The sequence below is a fragment of the Microtus oregoni genome, unplaced genomic scaffold, assembly GCF_018167655.1.
Source record: "Microtus oregoni isolate MIOR12 unplaced genomic scaffold, Mior012 000033F_ref0000390, whole genome shotgun sequence".
Classification (NCBI taxonomy): domain Eukaryota; kingdom Metazoa; phylum Chordata; class Mammalia; order Rodentia; family Cricetidae; genus Microtus; species Microtus oregoni.
Genome location: NW_024543092.1, coordinates 12,381,920 through 12,404,892, shown reverse-complemented (window position 1 = coordinate 12,404,892; position 22,973 = coordinate 12,381,920). Strand labels below are relative to the sequence as shown.

The window sequence follows — 22,973 nt, the reverse complement described above, 5'->3', positions numbered from 1 at the left end:
TTTTCTGGTAATGACACTTCCAATAGTGCTTAGGGACCATGGAGATATAAGAGTCCCTACATTAGGTATCACAATCCCCGACTTCAAACTCTACTACAGAGCTACCGTACTGAAAACAGCCTGGTATTGGTATAAAAACAGACAGGAGGACCAATGGAACCAAATCAAAGACCCAGATATCAACCCACACATCCACAGACCTGATTTTTAACAAAAAGCAAAAATTGTAAAATGGAAAAAAAAGCATATTCAACAGATGGTGCTTACATAATTGGTTATCAACATGTAAAAGAATGAAAATAGATCCATATCTATTGCCATACACAAAACTCAAGTCCACATGGATCAAAGACCTCTACATAAAGCCAACCACACTGAACGTTATAGAAAAGAAAGTGGATGTACACTTGAATGCTTTGGCACAGGTGACAACTTCCTAAATATAACCCCAGTAGCACAGACACTGAGAGAAACAATTAATAAATGGGACCTCCTGAAATGGAGAAGTTTCTGTAAAGCAAAGGACACAGTCAATAAGACAAAATGGCTGCCTACAGAATGGGAAAAGATCTTCACCAACCCCACACCAAATGGAAGTCTGATCTCCAAAACATACAAAGAACTAAAGAAATTGGTCATCAAAATATCAAATAATCCAATGAAAAAATGGGGTACAAACCAAACAGAGAACTAACTCTCAAAAGAGAAATCTAAAATGGCTGAAAGACACTTAAGGAAACGGTCAATATCCTTAGCCATCAGAGAAATGTAAATCAAAACAACTCCGAGATTCCATTTTATACCTGCAAGAACGGCCAAGATCAAAAACACTGATGGCAACTTATGCTGGAGAGAATGTGGAGTAAAGGGAACACTCCTCCATTGCTGGTGGGATTGCAAACTGGTACAGCCCCTTTGAATATCAGTATGTCAGTTTCTTAGAAAATTAAAAAATAACCTTCTTCAACCTTCCTCAAGACTCAGCAATACCACTTTTGGGTATATACCCAAAGAATGCTCAATTGTACCACAAGGACATGTGCTCAACTATGTTCAGAGCAGCATTGTTTGTCATAGCCAGAACCTGGAAACAACCTAAATGCCCCTTGACTGAAGAATGGATAAGGAAAATGTGGTACATTTACACAATGGAGTACTACACAACAGAAAAAATAATAATGACATCTTAAAATTTGGAGGCAAATGGATGGATCTAGAAAACATCATATTGAGTGAGGTAACCCAGACCAGAAAGACAAATATTATATGTACTTACTCATAAGTGGCTTTTAGACATAAAGCAAAGAAAAACTAGCCTACAATTCACAATCCCAGAGAACCTAGATAACAATGAGGATCCTAAGAGAGACATACATGGATCTAATCTACATGGGAAGTAGAAAAAGACAAGATCTCCTTGAGTAAATTGGGAGCATGGGGACCATAGGAGAGGGTAGAAAGGGAGGTGAGAGAAAGGGAGAGGATTGGAGAAAAATATGTAGCTCGACAAAAATAGTAAAAAAAAAAGTCTCTCCATCTCAAAAATCTAACTTCTGGGTATTATGGTGCATGGCTTTAATCCTAGCACTTGAAGAGCCAAGGCAGGAGGATTTATGTGAGTTCAATGGCCTAATATATATAACTCATATATATATATATATATATGAGTTACCGGGTAGCCAAAGCTGCATAGTAAGAAATTGTCTAAAAAAATAAACAAACCAAAGCAAAGGCCCAAATCTTTAACTGACTATATTGCCAATTTGGGAATAATTTACTTGTGTTGATACATTATTCATCTAATCTTCTAAAAGCATTTTCTCAATGATACTGTATAATAGGTTTCAGATATAAAGGCCTGATACTGTGAAGACCATTATTCTGCTTGCTACAAGTAAATTCAAAATTTCTATGTGTTTGTTGAAATTTTATTTAAATCTTTGTGTATGTGTGTGTCTGGTGATGGAACCTAGGGATTCACACATGCTAGGTGGCTCTACTGTTGGGTTCTTTTCTTAACCCCTTTGTGTATTCCTTTACTTTCAACTCCGCTTAGCCATTTGGATTTAAGTAAGATGTTTGATATTGGCTTGTGCTGGAAAATTCTGCTAGAACAAAAGCGCATCATTTGGAGTGCCTACATATTTCATCAGATTTAATTTTCTGTGTTTTGTTTTTGTTTTTGTTTTGTTTTGTTTTGGCCTTTTGTTTTTCAAGACAGAGTTTCTCTTTGTAGCCTTGACTGTCCTGGAACCAGCTTTGTTCTAGTTCAAAATCAGGCTGGCCTTGAACTCATAGATATATGCCTCCCTCTGACTCCCGAATGCTGGTGTTAAAGGTGTGCACCACCATCGCCTGGCTCAGATTTAATTTTTTAAGGAATGAATATAATTGACTTAATTTTGCGTCTGATATCTTCTACTTTAACCTTTTATTTGTTATTATTTTTTTATTCTCTACCATTTTTTGCATGACCTGTGATGTATCTGTTTGTGTGGCTCATTTCCTGAAAACAGCTCATCTGCTAGCATAAATTCTTATTAAAGTGCTTCTTATGTACATATTTCTCGGTTTACAAGCTTTAGAAGCAAAGCAACACACATAAAACCTATGTTTTTAGAAGCGGTTTGACAGGTTTTCATAATTCAGCTTAGCATTATATCTATGGAACAGGGAATTTGATAGAAACTTGTTGCTGTGCCTAATGGCTAATTAGATTACCCCTGCCATAGGAAGGAGGGAGATGCTGTCAGGCTTCATGATGCAGAAAAATGAAGAATTTCAACATGACTGATGCTTTATTGATGTTTTCTCCCTCTTTTGTGGGTTAATTTTATCATTTTTTTCTTATTATTGCAGAAGAGATGGGCTTTTAAATATAATTCCTTAAGATTTCAGTCATTTGTAAGATACTGGTCCTCCTGCCTCTAGGTGCCCAAACATGCTGTAGAAACCCCACTTCTACTTGGTCAACAGGCCTCTTTTTTTTATTAAGAGATTATTTTTATTTTTTTTAATTTATTTATTTATTAAGAATTTCTTCCTCCTCCCTGCCACCGCCTCCCATTTCCCTCCCCCTCCCCCGATCAAGTCCCCCTCCCTCATCAGCTCGAAGAGCAATCCAACTATGTTCATAGCAGCATTGTTTGTAATAGCCAGAACCTGGAAACAACCTAGATGCTCTTCAATGGAAGAATGGATGAAGAAAGTATGGAATATATACATATTAGAGTATTACTCAGCAGTAAAAAACAAGGACTTCTTGAATTTTGCATACAAATGGATGGAAATAGAAAACACTATCCTGAGTGAGGTAAGCCAGACCCAAAAAGAGGAACATGGGATGTACTCACTCATATTTGGTTTCTAGCCATAAATAAAGGACATTGAGCTTATAATTCGCGATCCTAGAGAAGCTAAATAAGAAGGTGAATCCAAAGACAAACATATAGGCATCCTCCTGAATATTAACCTTCATCAGGCGATGAAAGGAGACAGAGACAGAGACCCACATTAGAGCACCGGACAGAAATCTTAAGAGATTTTTTTTTTATTTATTAAAAATTTCCACCTCCTCCCATTTTCCTCTCCATCCCCCCAATCTCCCTTCCCCCTCCCTTTCCCTAAGAGAAGTCAGGGTACCCTTCCCTGTGGGAAGTCCAAGGTCTTCCCCCCTCCATCCGGGTCTAGGAAGGTGTGCATCCAAACAGACTAGGCTCCCAAAAAGCCAGTACATACAGTAGAATCAAAACCCAGTGCCATATTATTGACTTCTCAGTCAGCCCCCATTGTCAGCCACATTCAGAGAGTCCAGTTTGATCACATGCTCTTTCAGTCCCAGTCCAGCTGGCCTTGGTGAGCTCCCATTAGATCAGTCACACCGTCTCAGTAGGTGGACGCACTCCTCGCCATCCTAACTTCCTTGCTCATGTTCTCCCTCCTTCTGCTCTTCATCTGGACCTTGGGAGCTCAGTTCAGTGCTCCAGTGTGGATCTCTCTCTCTATCTCCATCCATCGCTGGATGAAGATTCTATGGTGATATTCAAGATATTCATCAGTGTGGCTATGGGAGAAGGCCAGTTCAGGCACCCTCTCCTCTGCTGCCCGAGGACCTAGCTGGGGACATCCCCTTGGACACCTGGGAACCCCTCTAGAGCCAACTCTCTTGCCAAACCTAAAATGGCTCCCTTACCTAAGCAGTGAGATACACTTGGTGTAGTGATTGTTCCTGCCCCAGATGGGCCGATGGTCAGTTGTAGGAACTCAGATCTGAGAAGCGACGGGAGAGACCAAGTCAATGTTCTGTGTTTTCCACGTAACCTTTCTCCTCCACTGTCCAACAAAGTCATTCTGGAAGTGTCCGGCTTTATCTTGTCCACTAGCATGTGACCAAACTTCTTTCTTGCACTATATGAAGCAAACGAAGAGGTGATGTAACGGGTTGAGAGAAGCAGAGGGAGAAGGGGGAGGCGATGGGAGCAGGGAGAGAGAAACGTGAAAATGAGGTTGGCACTGGAATCCATGGCACATTTTTAGTAACAGTACGAAATAGTTAAAGTTTTAGAGGTGTTTGTTCCAAGAATCATAGTAAATCAACTGTAGCTTTGCACAGTGTGTGTGTCCATGTAAGCTTCATAAGGTATTAGGCCCCTTGCTCCTAATTTTCCTGATTGTTTTAAAACACATGTGTGAGGTGTTCTCAACAATGACACACTGTGTCTCTGAGCTCTTCATTACCCATCATCAAAATTTTAATGTGTTTTAATTTTGTGGATTATTTTTTGAAAGGGAGGGAGAGAAGAGAAAAAGGAGAGGAAAGAAAGAGAGATGTCAGAGTCTCATGTATTCCAGGATGACTTAAACATTCTGTGTAATACAAGGTGACCTTGAACTTAGCTTCCTCCTGCCTTCATTTCCCTAGTGTTAGGAGTGCCAGTGTTTGCTTTCATGGCACTGACTGGAACCCAGGCCTTCAAGTGTATCAGGCAAGTGTTGTGCTGACTGAGATACTCTTCCCACTCTTGCTGAGGAATTTTAGCAGAAGGGCTTTTCTTTGTTGTTTCTGGTTGTTTGTCCTTACTTTCAGGGTTATCGACATTTTGGAGGTTTTGTTTGTTTGTATTTCTATTTAGAAATTTGCTAAACTTTGTTCTTGAATTTCCTAACTCTTCTCCCACAACGACTTTGCCACTGATCTTCTGAGCCATTTCTGTCAGCAGCATTTACTCGGCTCTGCACTTCATCAAAGCTCTCCACTTCGGTCTTCAGCTTTGAAGGCACATCTGGCTGTGGCCGCCGCAGACTGCATCGACGCTTCCACCATTTGCCTTCTGTTCATTAAGGGTGGACAAGTCCAGCTCCTTCTGTCCCCACCATCATCAGGAAATTAGTTTAGGTTTCAGCCCTCCCACAGCCAAGCTTAGCTAAGCACAGGCTTCCTTGAATAGCTTGCTTGTTATTGTTGTTGTTTTGTTTTTCTATAAAGACTCTAGAATCAAGACGTTCCCAGCACTCTGGGAATCCCAGAGCTCATAACTATATCTGTTTCTAAGGTTATTTCCAACCGTTGTAGAGGACAAACTACAGGCAACCAAGTCGCTTGGCTGTAGTGACCCGCTCTAGTTTCCTGGTCACCGCTTTTTTAGAACATGGTCAGTTGATTCCTTGGTGTATCTTCCAACAGCCTCGGTGAGCGAGAGCTTCCCACGGCTGCCTTGCATTCTACTTGCCCAAGCAAGCAAGATTCAACCGAATCCTGCCTCTTACTTAGTTTCTTCTGTGCAATCCGCTTTGGAAGTGCCACCTACAATATCGGAAGTTCCGTAGTAAACAGTGTCTACACTGGAAGTCTCAGAGATGGCAACCCTTCTGTCACAGCTAAGCAGAGAGTTCCGGCTTTTCTAACCAACTCAGGCGAGTGGAGTGTGCGCCCCTACATTATCTCAGTGCAGGAATACACCTAAGGTAGATGGACCCCTGGAAAGATACTATGTGTATACCACTACCTTGTAAGGAAAAAAATGTTTAACAAAATTCATGGGAGCCTGTAAGTGATTGTTCTATAGGTTTTTAAAGAGGAAGAGAAGAAATATGCCTGCAGTTACTCACCCCTCTGTCAGTGCCCGTGAGAATTCTTTACTGTGAATGAAGAAAGGCAAAAATCCCATGCCAGCTGCATTCTAGTCTGCTGGTCCCTTGCCACGGAATCCCACAAAGGAAATGAATCCCTTTCTGCAGCTGTGTTCTTATTTCCTTTTGGAACAGGGACTCTGCCACAGTGATGGCTTTGTAAAAGGCACAGTGTCCCCAGGGCACCTGGTTACCCTAGCTTAGAAGGATCACAGTACATGGGAAAGGCGAGAATCGGGGGCTGGGATCCTCACAGGTGTCTCGTCCCAAGGCCATTGCCAGTCCTGGACAGCCCCTCACTCTTGAGAGAAGTTTAGAAAGATTTAAAGAAAGTGTTCCCAGGAGAGGGCTATGTCTGCCACAGGAGTGTACTTGCCTTACTCAGAGAGGACCTAAAACAGGGCACACCCCGAGAATGTACTTCTCATTTGCTGTCATTTTAACAAGCTCAGTATCAAGTTTTTCCAAGTTATAGAGTCATAAAATGGCATTTGTCACCTTCAGGAATAGGGGTTGGTTCAAAGGACACTGTAGTCTCTCTACTCCACGGCCCCTCCTCTTCAGTCCCTTTTCCCCCTCCATGTCACCCACGGTGGAAATTCTCCTCCTTTCTCCCTTCCTCTTAGCCATTTCTTGCCTCAAAGGACAACTCAATAATCAGTTGCTTACCACGTTATAAACTGTTCTGGTTCCGTTGTGCATGGCTATTATATCATGACTGGTCTGCTTAAAAATAAATTGGAACTTCCCTTACAGAAAATTTTGTGTGTGTTAGGCATGCTGAGGTCCACGTAGGGATCTTATTCTGCTTTATTAAATTTTTGAGACAGGATCTCCTGTAGCTTAGCCTGTACATAGCTGGTAATAACCTTGAACCCCTGATTCTTCTACCTCTATTTTCCAAGTACTAGGACTGTAGGCACACAGTCTATTCAAGGCTCTTTGTACATTTCATTGGACTCGTATAAAAGAGCCGCCCCGATACACCTGGTCACCAGAAACATGGGAAGGGTCCCTCTTTTCTTCATACATTTGCTAATAGTGATTTGATATAGACTCTTACAAACAAATAACTATACATTGAGGATGGGGGGAACTTGGGGAGCAAAGATGATTGGGATAAAGGAAGGTTGGATAGGGGAGCACGGAAGCACAATTCTTAGTTAAGGGAGCCACCTTAGGGTTGGCAAGAGACTTGAACCTAGAGTGGCTCCCAGGAGCCCAAGGCGATGTCCCCCGTTAGTTCCTTGGGCAGCTGAGGATAGGGAACCTGAAATGACCCTATCCTATAGCAATACTGACGAATATCTTGCATATCACCATAGAACCTTCATCTGGTGATGGATGGAGATAGACACAGAGACCGACACTGGAGCACTGGACTGAGCTCCCAAGGTCCCAATGAGGAGCAGAAGGAGGGAGAACATGAGCAAAGAAGTCGGGACCACGAGGGGTGCACCCACCGAGACAGTGGAGCTGATCTTTTGGGAGCTCACCAAGGCCAGCTGGACCGTGACTGAAAAAGCATGGGATAGAACTGGACTCTCTGAACATGGCGAACAATGAGGGCTGATGAGAAGCCAAGGACAATGGCATGGGGTTTTGATCCTAGTTAATGTGCTGGCTTTGTGGGAGCCTAGCCAGTTTGGATGTTCACCTTCCTAGATATGGACGGAGGGGGGAGGACCTTGAACTTCTCACAGGGCAGGGAACCCTGACTGCTCTTTGGACTGGAGAGGGAGGGGGAGAGGAGTAGGGGGAGAGAGAGAAGGGTGGGAGGAGGGGGAGAAGGGTGGGAGGAGGGGTGGGAAATGGGAGGCTGGGAGGAGGCGGAAACTTGTTTTTTCTCCTTTTCTCAATAAAAAAAAAGAAATATTCTGGAAAAAAGTGACTAAAATATTTTGAGTGCACACAGGTGCCTTCTCAGGAAAAATATGAACTTCTGAGGTAAATACTTGTTACTATTTTTTAAAATTATCTATTACCTTGTCTCTGCCAGATGTTTTTGTGGAGAAAAGAACTTGGTGCACTCATTTACAGTGACTTACCAGATTTTTTTATTCAATAACAGTTACTGTGATTTTAATCTTTAGATCTTGTTGTGTAATATGGGCTAGACTCGAAGTCATGATGAAATCTCCTTCCTCACCTTCCTGAGTTCTGGAATTGCAGGCATGTGCCACCATACCAAGGGAAATTAACAATTCTTAAACTCCACATTATTTCTTCATTATATCTTTTTAAGGCAAGCATGGTAGTGCCAGGCTTTAATCCCAGCACATAGGAGGCAGAGGCAAGCAGATCCCTGGGAATTGCTGGTTAGCCCATTCCACATAGCAGGTTCCATGTGAGCCAAAGCTAATAGTGAGACTCTGGCTCAAAAGTTATGTATTTTTCTGTTTTACATTTATTTTTACCAATCCTTTTGTAGGGGCATTTCAATTGTGTTTTAATTAATAAAGACTGCCTGAAGATCTGAAAAGTAAAACAGCCAGCCACTGGCTCTTACCTCAGTCTGAAATGGCGATCCTGTCTCCAAGAATATTAGAATGAGACTGTGTGTTGAGAGTTGGTTCCCCCTATTTTATAATCTTCTCTATGCCTGGAATTAAAGGAGTGTACCACCATGATTAAAGGCATGCACCACCAGATTTCCGTGGTAACCAGTGTGGCTACTGGGATTAAAGGCGCGTGTTACCATAACCTGGTCTGTAAAATTGACCAGTGGGACTGTTTTACTCTCAGATCTTCATGCAGCCTTTATTTATAAAAATGTAATTGAAATACGACTACACCCCTTACTTTTTTTTTTTTAATTGCTTACTTATCATGTATACAGTTTTCTGCCTGCATAGCAGGCCGGAAGAGGGCACCTGAATGCATTATAGTTGGTTCTGAGCCATCATGTGGTTGCTGAGAATTGAACTCATGACCTCTGGAAGAACAGCCAGTGCTTTGAGCCTCTGCTGAGCCATCTCTCCAGCCCAATTCCTTACTTCCTGATGGAAAGTGGTTTTATTAGTCAAGAAATAAACTGTAAATTGAAATTGATTATCAGTTTTATTTCACGATTGATAAAACATTTCAAATAAAACAATCACAACTAAAAACATTTCCAGCTTTGGTTTTAACTTCACATTTCAAACAAGTCACAATATTTATAAAATACTCCTATTGGTCATTTTATAACTGGGGCTTAATTAGCAAGAGTTCTGCCAAATGAACCAGAGGACTTCTGCTCTCATTTCCTTCCCTAGGGAAATGGGAACCGTTTTCATTCTTAGTTTAAATCATTGATAAAAAACATGCCTTCTTTTATCCTCATGTTAAACACTGAGGATGACATGCATCCTAAAATTAGCCTTGTTGCTAAGCTGATGCTCTTGCACAATCTTACCAGGGCTATGTTACAGCCTTTACATTTTCCTTAGTAAAAAAAGTCAGCTGCCAATACATCAGCTTTCCTTATAGCTTGTTGTTTTGAGTGCTTTTTTTCCTTCCATCTTCTCTTGCGTATTTAATTACAGGGTATTTTGGTAGATAATTTGAAGAATAATTTCTCTTGGGGAACAAAGCATAGTCCCAATGATATGAAACTCATAAAGATATTCTTTAGGGTATCTTTTATGCAAATAGTTATATTCTTGAGGTATGATCAGACACCACTAGCTGGGACCAGTGGGTATCAACCCAAAACCAAATCTACAGAAGAATAAACAACAACACAAGCTAAATATTTGGTGTATCAGATTCTGAATAACCCCCCAGTGAATTCCTATCTTCGGTGCAAAAGGACAAATGAAAGTCTCTGGTGCCCACATTAAAGAAGCCTCTACCTCTTGATATGGCGTCCTTGGGTGATCATCTGATGCAATGACCATTTGGCCAGAACTAGTCACCTTATAAAGACTTTAGTGGAGGTGGAGACCCAATTCACAGAGCATCACCGGGGGTATGGTACCTGGGGGCTGAGATGACCGGGAGGAACTGCTTTTCAGAGAGGCAGCATGTTTCCACTGTGGACTTTATTTGTGAACAATCTTTATTTGACCACAGAGTTGAGAGGGAAGTTCCCCCTTAGAGCAATGGTCCTCAACTCTCCTAACAACATGGTGACCCTTTAATACAGTTAGTTCCTCATGCTGTGGTGACCCCCAACCATAAAATTATTTTTGTTGCTACTTCATAACTGCAATTTTGCTACTGTTGTGAATAATAGTGTAAATATCTGTGGTTTTGGGTGGTCTTAGACATTAACTGTAAAAGGGCCATTTGGCCCCCAAAGGGGTCATAACCCACAGGCTGGACTTCCCACACCAAACTTCCTTGCTTTGGTAATAACTTAACATGTTTTGGCCATGTTAAATCCTCATGTTATTAAGTCCAGGGGTTTTACTTCAATGATGTGGGTAATTGTACTAGGAACTACAAAATGAGTCTTACTTGGGAAAAAAGCAGTGAAATGTCAAAACTGAGCCATCTTACGACACCAGTGGGGCTTAGCTCTTTTGCTGGATTCTCATCTGTAACTGAGCAGAGTCACAGGATTTTGTACACACATCATGAGAGCTCCAAGATCTCTAAGATTCGTAGGATGCTACTGACTCACTCACCACCCAGAGAGTAACATTAGAGTTCCTTAATTTAGTGACTTTTGTCTGTCAGCAGTCACATAGGAAAGCGAAGGGGGGCCGCAACCCAAAACAACAAACATCTAAAGTCTTTTTAACCAAAAACATACAAATACGTATGATTTGTATGTTAGAATCTTTAATCGGTATCTTTAATTCAATGCCTCACACTCCATTCAAAATACATAAATATAGAAGTTTTTGAGAAAAAATTACTTTAATGGGACATCAGTGAGAAAACTGTGTTTAAAAAAAACTTTGCCTTACAGGGTAATGTTCAGCTTTCCCGAACCTACTTGACTTAGAAAATCAGTCATTAGTGCCATGACCTCAAAATTCTGTTTACCCTATATATCGTTTCCTTTCTGAAAGAGACAAAATTAAAAAAAAAAAAAGAATTAAAAACAACTAAAGTCCAGACTCAGGAATCGGGAAATGCCTTGATGATAGACTCATAGGCGGGCGGGGGCGGTGTGGAGAGGCCCATCCGCAGGCTGTTGCTGGACCAGCGGAAGTCTGGCCTGCTGGGACTGTGCAGGGTGCTGATGGCAGCTGGGGTGGTGGAGGCAGGCAGGGTCATCAGCTGACTCTCGGTTTCCACCGGAAGCGGTGGGCATTGCAGGAAGGGATGGAAAGTTGAAGCCCTGAAGCTTGATTTCCTGGGGAAGGAGTTGGCCAGCTCCAGAGATGCTTGCCTCTGGAAGGTGAGACTGGCCAGGCTGAGGTTGCTCCGGCGCTCACAGCCACTGTGGCGGTAGAATCCAGTTCTGTTGAGGCCGTGGTTGTAGGAAGACCTGGGTCGCCTGGTGGGACTCCACTGTGAGATGGGTGCGCTGGCTCTTTTTCTGCGAGACAGGAACACGAAAAGCGCCCAGAGAAATCCTCCGATGGCGAGCCCAATCGCCACGGATACAGTGAAGGACATGATTAGGTCCTCTGAAACAGAGAAGAGTCAATAAACCAGTAGCTCTAATTTCAAAGGCAATTCATTTAAAAACACAGGGCAGGCCATGAACTGTAATTCACAGAATGGCTTCTGAATTTTAACATGCTTTGAATTAGGGAAATGGAGAACGATCAGGACTCCACTTATTTAAACAGAAAGCTATGAAAAACAGTTTGCTCGTGTTTACCATCTTTAGAAATTAAAGTCTCCCTGAAGCTCAACTTTAACTTAGCGATTTTTCTTACAGAACTGCACACAGAAATGTCCACAGCTCATTTCCTTTGGAATTACGATTAGAGCTAATGCCCCCGTGGGGAAAGAAGGCCGTCACAGCGATGATGATAATGCTTCCCCCGTCTGCTTTGCTCTGTCACACTGATCTCTCCCACCTGCAGTCTTGATGGCACCCCACTTCCTGCACTCTGTCAGAGGCAGGAAGTTCAGGGGCAGAACCATCTGGAGGGCTGACTGATTTATGTCATTTTTCCTAAACCCCCAGACTCTCGGATCTCTGACTATACGATGACAAGACCTATGCAGACAGATGCTTGGGCTTTTTCTTCTTCCTCCGGTTCCAGCTCATACTTCTCTCATGTCTGTTTTGTGACAATGAAACCCCACCTTCCAAATCTCCACAAACTTTCCACAGCACACTAGTGTCCTCCAATTCACCGAGCTTCGGTTCGCTCTGATTTCTTCTGCAGGCAAATACATATATGTACATATCAGCCCCTTCCCTCAATGGGGGTGCTACCTGGATGCCCCTTAGAAAGCATATTCTTCATGAATTTATTGGAGAAGCTGAGCCCTTACTCTACATGAAAGACCTATATTGTTGAAACTCTTTTTAGCTTACTGCTCAGAACCCTCTCCATCCGCCATTCCAGGAGCCAACCCCAAACCGTGCTGTTTGCTTTCTGTCTCAAAACCTGTGGGGTTTTTTATTGCAATCTTTTGTTCATTCACATACAATTTTCCTTATGTGTCGACATAAATTTCTGAGTCTGGGGAATTCATTTTTATAGAATTATTCTAAGTACTGTCTTTTTCATACAAAAATGAGTTAATGTTAACTCGAAAGTCAAGGCGTATATTAAATTGCCTATACAAGGATTCTACAGGCAAAGAGCTATAGACTAGAAATGGGCATCTGAAGGTTTTACTCCTGGGGTCATGGGCATGGGTTCTTTGTTTGTAATCCCGTTAGCAGGTACAGTCTATTCCCCTACTCTAAGAGCCCTCAGTGGGACTCACTTGACTAATGAGATGCAATGGAATTGAAACTTTGTAAGTTTGGGTCTAAACGGCAAGAGACTTTCCATTTCTGCCCTGGTTGGTTTGGGGACTTCTTTATGATGGACATAGGAATAAAGCCAAGCTAGTGTGGTGGCCAGTGGAAGACACAGGGCTGTCCTGTGGATTATCCCCATGGCCCTGACCGAAAGCCTGCTATCCTTGATATGACAAAGGAATGAGTAGCTCTAGGTCATTCAGGTGCTGGCAAACCAAACCTCATCTGACCTTGAGCAAACCAAAGACCATCTTGTTGACTCCTTGCTGAATTGTCAGCCCCAAATCATGAGCTAATTACCTGATTTTTTTAAACAAAATTCTACTTTGAGTGCTTATTGATTAGCAAATGCTCATTGATGTTAAGGTCACACAATTGCAGACCCAACCCTATTGAATAAATATTGGTGGGTTTATTTCATCTCACAGATTTCTTTTTTTTAAAAGTTGAGGGGGAAACTAGATTTTATAATTGCCAAGTCTTTTTCCAGATTCTTGCTGTAGCATATAGAAAATCTAGAATGCAGAAACAAACCAAAACAATTAAATGCTAATAAATACATAAGCACAATCACTACTAACTATCTAACTTTAGGATTTATGTTATCATGCCCCTTTGCCTCCTATTGCCATAGGGGTGTCCCGAGGCAAAGTTGTCTTTGTTGTTATTGCGATTATTTTCATATATAATCATATCAAAACTTTCCAAAACAATCTTTACATTAACCACAAATTAAGTTCTCTCTGAAATGGCTTTTGAAGTCTAAGATAATTTAGGATAAAGCTACTGACCCCAGTACCGTTGTTCTGAAATCTTCCTCACAAAAATAAAAAGTCATGGTGTCAAAGTTCAGTGTTCTCAGAGATTTCATAGAGTCAGATATTATTTTAAAAATGAAATAAGCATAACTGAACCTAAAAGTTTAGTCTTACTTTTGTATAACATGATTCAAACCTAACTTTAGCTATGCCCCCAAATCTAAAATTCTGACTATAAAGAAGTTTCAGAAATTCTGCTGCTAACATCCTCCCCTACTGTGCCTTCCAACTCGAAGGTCCTACAGCTGTCCGTCGATCTCAGAAATCATAATCACAACCTCAGCACTGTAAATGGTGTGAACATTTGGTAGAGGCCACCATCTAGTGGGCCACTGTTGAATTGTTGCAGCGTCCCAACATGATTTTCATAGCTGATCATAAAATGGAAGGCTGGTTAATACATCCAAAGCCCTACAGTTGAGAGACCCATGGGCTTGCCTCGTCCTGAAATAGATCATCCATTCTCCACTTCCTAAAGTGTAGATGAGGTGGTTTCAGAGATAGGAAGGTTGTGACGAAAGGTCTTTTGAGGGGACAGACTCCAGCACACAGAAACGAGAATGGTCACGATTAGCAGAAGATGTAATGGATAAATGTTTCTATGTTGATCACCTCTGAGAAATTCCCTCAGGCTCAACAACAGAACGGGTTTCAGCCTCCCCCTGTCTACACTGCTGCTCTTCCAATGCTACCATAGGCTGCTGGAGATTGCAGCTGTTTCAGCTGGGCTTCGTGCTTTATGCTTCTCGCCTTGGCAGCATCAAGCATGCGTATCCAGCTGCCCTCTCTTTTCAATCATGCAGTAAGTTCAGTCATATTACATATATGTTCCAACCCCCCCCCCCCGCCCAGAGTAAAAGCAAACTCCTAAAGATAGTCTAAGGTCTCCTACCTGAGTGCTGCTGCCCCACGAGCTGAGCTCACTATCTGATTCCTCTCTCTTGTTCCTCACCAAATATGCTTCTGATAAAGGGCTCATGCCTGGTTCTAATTTGTTCTCTCAAAAAAATATGTTTGCAAATATCTACATGGTTATTATTTTCTGTCTTTTTTTTCTTCCTATTCTTTTTAGGTATTACCCAACTTTCTTGTTGAGGTCTCCTCATCCCAAAATTACGTCCTGGCCCACTTCTTACACCCAGTTTGATCTCCCTCCCCATTACAGGAAACGGTTCAGTTCCTACTCCTGAAAAATAATAAAACCAGATGTCTATACATGACAAGCTATAACTGTTCTCAGATTTGAAAAGAGGGAAGTGCCTTATGTCTTTAATGGTAAAAAGGAATTAATAATAGCAATCCTACTTGCACTGACACTTTGAATAGTGTGGTGCACAAATAAACACAGGCTTGGGAAATTTGGGTTTTGTCTAATAATACTTGATCACAATTCCCAGGGCACAAAATCAACCTGATTGTCCACGACCAGATGAATAAGTTGAGGAAATGAAGCCTGCAGAGTCCCGAGTAACATAATCATGGCTTGGTGACTTGAGGTCACCTTTATGAGAATGGTTTCAAAAGACAATGTCACTGAGCACGGTAAAAGCCTTCTTAGCTTGTGTGTGTGTGTGTGCAGTCTGTAATGTTTGTGTGACAAAAACTTCAAACAATGCAATTCTCAAAACTAGCCTATGTTATTTAGCAGCATCTGAATAGGAATGAATAGTGTATAATAATATAAGCGCATTACTGAACCTCAGAAGAACAAAGAAAGGAAATTCTGTAATTTAAAACAATGTAGAAGAATCTGAAAGGCATTAAAGGAAGTGAAATAAGGGAGACCCAGAATGGATGAGTCTTCACTGTAGAATTCTTCAGACGTTTTTGTCCAGTGAACATTTTCATAATAAAGTGTTGAGAAGACAAGTCAACATAGTATAGATGACTTATACAAGGTATATTTGAAAATAAAATTCAAGTGGCAAATTCTTAGAATACTGAAAAATAAGAGTCGGAAAATCAGAGTGACTTTCTAATGTCTAAAGAAAAAATCAAATGTGGTGCTGGAGAGATGACTTAGTGGCTCGCTGTTCTTGAAGAGGTCCTGAGTTTGGTTTCCTGCACCCACACAGCACATTGGCTTGTTCACAACCACCTGTAACTCCAACTCTGAGGGATCCGATATCTCTGACCTCCAGGGGCAACTTTACTGATGTTTACACACACACACACACACACACACACACACACACACACACACACTTAAAAATAATTTTAAATGAATGTGTTATTTTCAAACTCCCAGCTAGAAATATCAGATGTAATGCCACAAATGTTGACTATTTTAGATGATAAATAACCATCCAACTCAATTTTACATACATTCTACCAGATATTTCAAAATTAATGAATACTATTGACTTGTTTTACAATGCTTGTATGACGTTGATACCCAAACCCAACTTAGTTTTAATAAAAAACACACAGCTGTCACGATTTCAATGCAGAAGTCTGGAGACAAGGGATGCACAGAGAAATACATACAGCTTTGAGAGCTCCAGTTCTGTGGAGCCCAGTGAGAGATGCGATCTCTTGAATCTCCCTCTGAACCCAGACACATCTATCTGTCTTAAGAACCTACATTTGTAAACACTTCTTCTTCAAAGTTTCTAAGTAACAGACATACGGAAATAATTACAAGGCTATTCATAGGTCATAATGCATAACCATTGAAGAAATGTTTTATATTCAACTGAAGAAATGAGCTTGAGAAATGGACAATGTTTGCTTGATGTTTTGAGAGGACATTATGGAGACCCAGGAACTGTCCATGCCTGCTCCACCACCGTCCCAATACCCTGTGAATATATTATCTCATCTGCTTTCTAGATCCCTAAAAACCACATCTTTTCTGCAGACTAGGGCACCTCATTTGCTATGGGTTGAGGCATAACATTTTTTACAGACTGAGTAATCCTCACTAAGAATCCTACCACTTAGCAGCCCTGGATTCCCAACAAATCAGTTTGTAACCCTCCGATACCCCCGCGTGGGTTAATGTGATAAGCAAGAATGCACATGAGTAGGTTTTCTACTCCTACACTGTCAAATGAACCATTAAACACAGAGACTCGAGCATCATTTTTGAAAGTCAGCACTGCATTGCAATAACAAGGTGCTTTATAACTGAGATGTATTTGTGGTTTGTTTCTTTTTCTGTTCAGCTTCAAAACACTAGAAGTCTAAAGAACTCAAAAATATTAGTGTTTGCCAGAAACAGTAGTAGGAAAATGTATCACCATAAGCAATGTAAAGAGAAGCTTGCGGGAAAGACAAGAGTTTTACGGTGTATGAGCAATGAGGGCTCTGGGAAATGAGGCCATTCCTCCATCCCTCCTTCCTTTAGGGAATCCCAGTAGCTGGTACCCACTCCTAGATTCCTGGTTGATGTAGGTAGAAAGATTCAAAGCTCCCCATGAGAAACACTGGGTGCTGGAAGGGCAGAACAAGAGTCAGGCTCCTGAAGTTCCAGGGTTGTAGGAGACTGTGAAAGATGCTCTGCGCACTGAGACAGACCAGAAGGCAATAGGATGAGAGTCAGTCAACTGACCGGAGAGTCTGACAAGAAAGAAGAATCTTGTTCTTAGCCAGAAGTGCACAGATCACAAGAACCTGGCTTTGCAGTTTCAGGCAGGGAGGGAAACACATCCCCAGAGCAGAGGAGACACACTTGTCAGTAGCTGTCAGCAGAGGACCTTGATCAAGGACTTTTGGTTCACTCCCTCTTGTTCCTGAAGCAGCCGTCATCCTCAGACCTCATAAGCTATTTCTAGCCAAAGAAACCCAAAGAAGGTGGAGGTGAGGAGCCTTAGCGTCATCACAAGAGGGGCTGTCATAGTAACATGAACTTCTGCATTGCTATTCAGGTTCTTACAGACATCTGCTTCCATTCTGATCTCCAAGTTTGTTCCTGGAAATTCCACATATGAATGCCGCCCGCCGTTTGTTTCTTTGCAAACATATCCTAGTGTTTTTACTTCACACATTTGCCAATAACAGCTCTCCCAAGAGCCCCAATATTCTCAGACAATGTCTTGCCCGTATCATCTTGACATGTTTTCTAATAAATGCAGCCAAAGCTCCAGAGTTTATGAATGAACTGAAGAAGGCTGAGTTAACATATCAGAAATGAATGACCAGACTGTTATCCTTGGAATTATCCTTTTATTTGGAACTTATTTGGTTTTCTAGGAGTAGGTACTATCCCACTTTTTTCTAAAAATGATTCAGGGACCATTTCATATTTTAATTTCTATAGCATATTCTCATTCTTGGTCATTTTGTGTAATATAATGACAATATAAGACAAAACAGAAGTTCTTGATATTATTTATTGATTTAGCTATAGGCTTCTATTTGTTTATGTAGGAACACCTAATCACCTCCCAGAATGCAATCCTTTTTTAAATTATTTTTTATTGATTTTTATTGAGCTCTACATTTTCCTCTGCTGAATGCAATCCTTTTAAAGGAGAAATTACATTTTGGGGAAGGATTGATTAGATGAGTAAAGGCAAGCCCATACATCAATATATTGCCTCAGGTTTTCAGAGTGCTGGCCAAGGAAATACAAAAGCAGCAAAAACGGCCCGGTGAGAAGGCAGCAGAGAAAAACAGAAGTCACGTGTAGAGTTCCCAGTACCAAGAGAATGCTTGAGCTACACACCATTGTCAGCCCAATGGAATGTGAGGGTCTCTGGTCCCGGCTCTCTGAGATGGCTCAGTGGTTAAGAGCATTGCCTGCTCTTCCAAAGGTCCTGAGTTCAATTCCTGGCAACCACATGGTGGCTCACAACCATCTGTAACGAGGTCTGGTGCCCTCTTCTGGTCTGTAGACATGCACACAGACAGAATATTGTATACATAATAAATAAATAAATAAAATTAAAAAAAAAGGATGGGTTACAGAGAAGGGATGGGCATTACACTGAGCAGAGGTGGAATGCAAGGTGGGGTCGCCTGTGGTGGCAGTCTCAGGCCACTCCTGCTTGTGGCTAACATCAAGGGCTTTATAGCTCGCACGACTTTCAGTAGCTTTGACTGAGTGATAACATTGAACAAACGCCAGCTCTCGTTGTGTTGCAGCGGAATATCATTACTTATTTTTTCATTCCTTAAGTAAACAGGAAAGTTATATTTTGGGTTTTTAACTTTATATGTTAAGTTTAAGAAGTTCCTATGGCTCCTTGTATGAGTTGTTGAGTTTATGACATTTTTACTTATTCTCTTAACTCACAGGGCTACACAAAAGAGTCCTTTTGGAGGCGGAAGCTGGATTCCACCACACTGTGCATGATTTTCAAGTTAATATTTTAAGAGGACCGGTGATCAAAATAGATATCAATTCAGATGCAAAGCAGAAATGAAAATAGGAAAGACTGACATTTATATATCACAATATGTTTACATTTCATGTACTAAATTTATAATTACATTTTATATTCTGACTCCAGAAATAATAATGCAATCTTTCACCTCTTTCACCCAAAGCATCAAACATATTTTTGGTTCACCACTTTTGCTTTGGTTTAAAAGGATTTAAGACTACAACTGCCTCTTGGTTTTCCCCATTCTCATTTATCCTGCACCGTATCTCCATGCTAAGAGAAGGGAGCATTAATACCTATCTTTGACATAGGAATCGTGAAATCCCTGTTAAGCACAGATTTCCTTAGTAAGACTCGGAATGCTTGGATAAAGGAATGGACCACATATGAACATCTTATTGGTGTAAGATTTATCTTAATAAAAATCACCTGTGCTGTAACCAATGAGCAATGCATTATTTTTCCTATATAAATGTAGAGTCAATTTGAACGGCTTGTAAAGACAGAACTGCGTTAATTTTTACTCTTGGAATGATCTATGGAATAATTTACCATTGTTTTGTGATGAGTTTACTTAGATGCCCTCTAGCTGGTTTTCAGCACTTAATATAAATAAGGACAATAAGTACAATTTACACAAATGTAACATTAGACCATCCAGAATTCAAAGGTTTCTTGTCTCTTGATGTCTACCTAGAATTTGTAGAAGTAACTTATTTTTCAATAATTTTACTATGCGACTTTATTACAATAGCGTCAGTAAATCTCTTAAAGCTTGAAGCAAGCACCTTAATTAATAAAAATAACTAGTTAATTCCCTTCATGCCAATACCCGTGGTCAGAGATAAATAAGTCAGATTGTCAGGGCCAGATTGCTGTCACTGCTCAGTATTTACCAAATAGTTTCCAAAGCCCTAGCTCCAATCACAGCAGGTAGCTTGATACAGTTTTCTGAGATGATTAAAAACGTGTCTTGCACATAATAGGGTTATACAGCTCTCAATCAACTCCAGAGTTCCGATAAAGGTACTTCTGGATTTAACTTAAGTTATTCCCTTTACTTTTAAATTTCTGTGAACCACAGAGACATGCCAATGTCATTGCACATCCCAGCTCCTATATCGTAAATCTGGCCGGGAGTGGGTGGTGGTTTTGACCTCAGCATCTTCCTGCTCTTGGTTAGCATCACTGCACACAAAATCTTGAGCTCAGGTTAGCCTCTGCCAGAGCACGCTTTGGTATTGTTTCTCTCCCTTCGGTGACAGGCTCCCATCGTAATAGTGTTAAGTTATTTCTGCATCATCTTTTCTAGGTACATAATTTCACATTTTATCTTTGTCACCATTCCCAAGAGTCGTTCAAACATAGGTTTGTTGCTTAAATTGACTTTGAAAATTAAAAAGAGTAACATGGACAAAAACACAGACTTTAAAATCCTCTGTGGAATACCTTGGTTTCATGAAATAAAATATATAATCTATCAGCTTCAGACGAATAAAACATAATTTTCCAACAAAACTACCGTGTTATATTCCGTTTAACAAGGACTTCTACTTTGTATTTCTGTTTCTAAATGTCCACTTAAAAACATCTCTTGATTTCTAATTAAGTTTTGTTAATACCAACCAAACTTTCTATGTCTGATCCTACTTTAACATTCCTGTAGCTTATTCTGAAAACATTTTTATGAGTATATTTCTTGAACTAAATCTATGAAAATGGTCACTAGACATTTATGGCAAGCAAACTGTCCCAGAAATTTCCAACATTGTAATAAAATATGCAGAAAATATCTGTGCATCTTAATTTAAATAAAAAGTGGTGAAGGAAAGGTAGCTTACCCCAAAAGTTTTCTGGCCATGGGCTCCCTAAACTCGTTGTGTTATTGGCCATAATGTCCACAAGGAAAAGAAGAAGCCAGCGTGTCCAAAACAAGCAGTTTGAGTCTATGCCTTTGTGCCTCAGCAAGAGGACGCTAATTTTCACGCAACACCCCACATATACTTGTGTTTACATAGAAGGAAGCAAGTGTATCGTGTTTCCTGCCTTTCTACTCGAATTAGCAACTGTTTTTCTTATCTTGGAATTCCACATGGCTCCCAGACACAAAACTATTTCCTTCTCGTCATTTCCTCCCTCGTTACTAAGTGCCCTCCTTTCAGCCACATCCAGAGCTGTTTGGGAACAAGAGGCTTTTTCTTGAGTCCCATCTTTCATTTCCACGCAGAGGAAGAGAGCAAGATCTCCATACAGCACTTAATGCCATCTGTGTGTGACACTGAGCAATAGATGGCTTTCTGATGTTTAAAGCCCATATTCATTTACATTTTTAACCTAACATCCTTTATTTATAAATCTCAGATATTAAAATTCCTAGGTAGCCTCTTCCTGTATCTGGTATATTGATTTTGAAAGCATATTAATTCCGTTCATTCATACATATTTAAATATGTTTATTTGTGATTTTGTTATCTCTTTCATTGGGATTCCAGTGGTGAGAAAACAAGATCACGTCTATGGGACCCGATAAGGGGAAGAGGAAAGAAAAACATTCAGTGTTTTCATGCCTGGCCAGAGCTGCAGCCATTCCATGCCTGGGGAAATTATAGTTAATGTCCTTCCTACCCTCATAACACGGCAGTCCTCAGCATCAGGAGACATGGAAAGTGGGAAAAGAGGTGCTGAATGTCACTTAAACGTATTAAAGTGTATCCCTAGATTGAAAACCTGTAGCATGTGCTCTTGAGAACTCTTGCAGGCCCTGGGATGTTGGAATGTGGTCAGCTGAAGAAGCTGTCAGCCTTCTGAAGTCTGTGACACATTCCCGAGAACCCCGAGAAAGACTAAAGGGCAAAATGACAACTCATTTTGCAGACCAATTCTCCAAAATTGTGGTGGTTTCTGCTCATTTTTATCAATTTTCATAGATTTAAGTTAACTATAAATTTACCAGAGATAAAAATATACACAACTGATGACCTCAAAGAGAATGAAACAAGTGAAGAAAACTTGAGAACCCACGGAACAAACTTCATGATATTTCTATTGTATGATAGTTTTGTCAATGTTTATTTCCACACTTTCTCGTAAATAACCACGCCACCGCTCAAGAAAGGCAAAAGGCTCCACATTTTAACAGTCCTCTTTAATTCTTAATATTATTGACAAGGTGTGTACAAATTGGAACTTGAATGAACTTGCTGTGTCTAGATACAAGTCTATTGAAATACACCCCATCTTTCTAAGCATAAAACGGGACTCTTCATTGCTGTATGTACTTTAAGTGTGTGTTTTATGTAACCAATGGTTACTTATTGTCAAATAAATTCTACTCAAGTATTCCTAACTTTTATCTGATCTATCCAGACTGATTTGGGGGGTGGAAGGGAGGACTCCCGCTTTGTCTGTGTAGGAAGAGGACTTATTCTGTCTCAGGGTTGGGATAGAAGCCGAGACTTCCTGTCATTGTTCATGTTTTAGTTATCCAGATTTTCTGCCAATACATTTTCATTTTTGCAGATGGTCAGAACCCAGAAGAAAACTTGTTTTCTGTCCCTTTGTGACCTAGGGATTCATTTCTCTGGTGTTGAAAGCTTGTTGGTGGCTTCAGCTCTTATCTGTGCATATAATTCATGTGGTAAAGATTCGTGCTTTTCTCTGGCACAGATCCACAACGTGACTGTTTGTGTCTGTGTGATTTTTCAGGTCCCATGACTTATCCTGCCATAACAGGAAAGGGATTTTTTTTTTCTTTACAAAAATGTCAGGTCGGCCTTCAGCTGTTCCCTGTTTCACAGCTTGGGTGTTTTGCCTGTACTTCTCTGCTAG

The 22,973-nt window shown here is 40.8% G+C and overlaps 1 protein-coding gene across 1 annotated transcript; it reads right to left on the bottom strand.

Annotated features, from left to right (window-relative positions):
* Positions 1 to 9,175: 9,175 nt before the first annotated feature.
* On the bottom strand, positions 9,176 to 21,098 carry Myct1 (MYC target 1). Its single transcript, XM_041680219.1, has 2 exons — positions 20,987 to 21,098; positions 9,176 to 11,696 (listed from the first exon to the last, which is right to left on the bottom strand). The coding sequence occupies exons 1-2, from the start codon at positions 21,036 to 21,038 to the stop codon at positions 11,182 to 11,184; spliced, it is 567 nt and encodes a 188-aa protein (XP_041536153.1). The 5' UTR covers positions 21,039 to 21,098; the 3' UTR covers positions 9,176 to 11,181.
* Positions 21,099 to 22,973: the final 1,875 nt, after the last annotated feature.

Bases quoted from the DNA above. Each gene is read 5' to 3' on its own strand.
- Myct1 (XM_041680219.1), bottom strand. From the start codon at position 21,038: ATGGCCAATAACACAACGAGTTTAGGGAGCCCATGGCCAGAAAACTTT. The intron at 11,697-20,986 runs GTAAGCTACCTT...TCTCTGTTTCAG, and splicing joins ATGGCCAGAAAACTTTTGGG to AGGACCTAATCATGTCCTTC.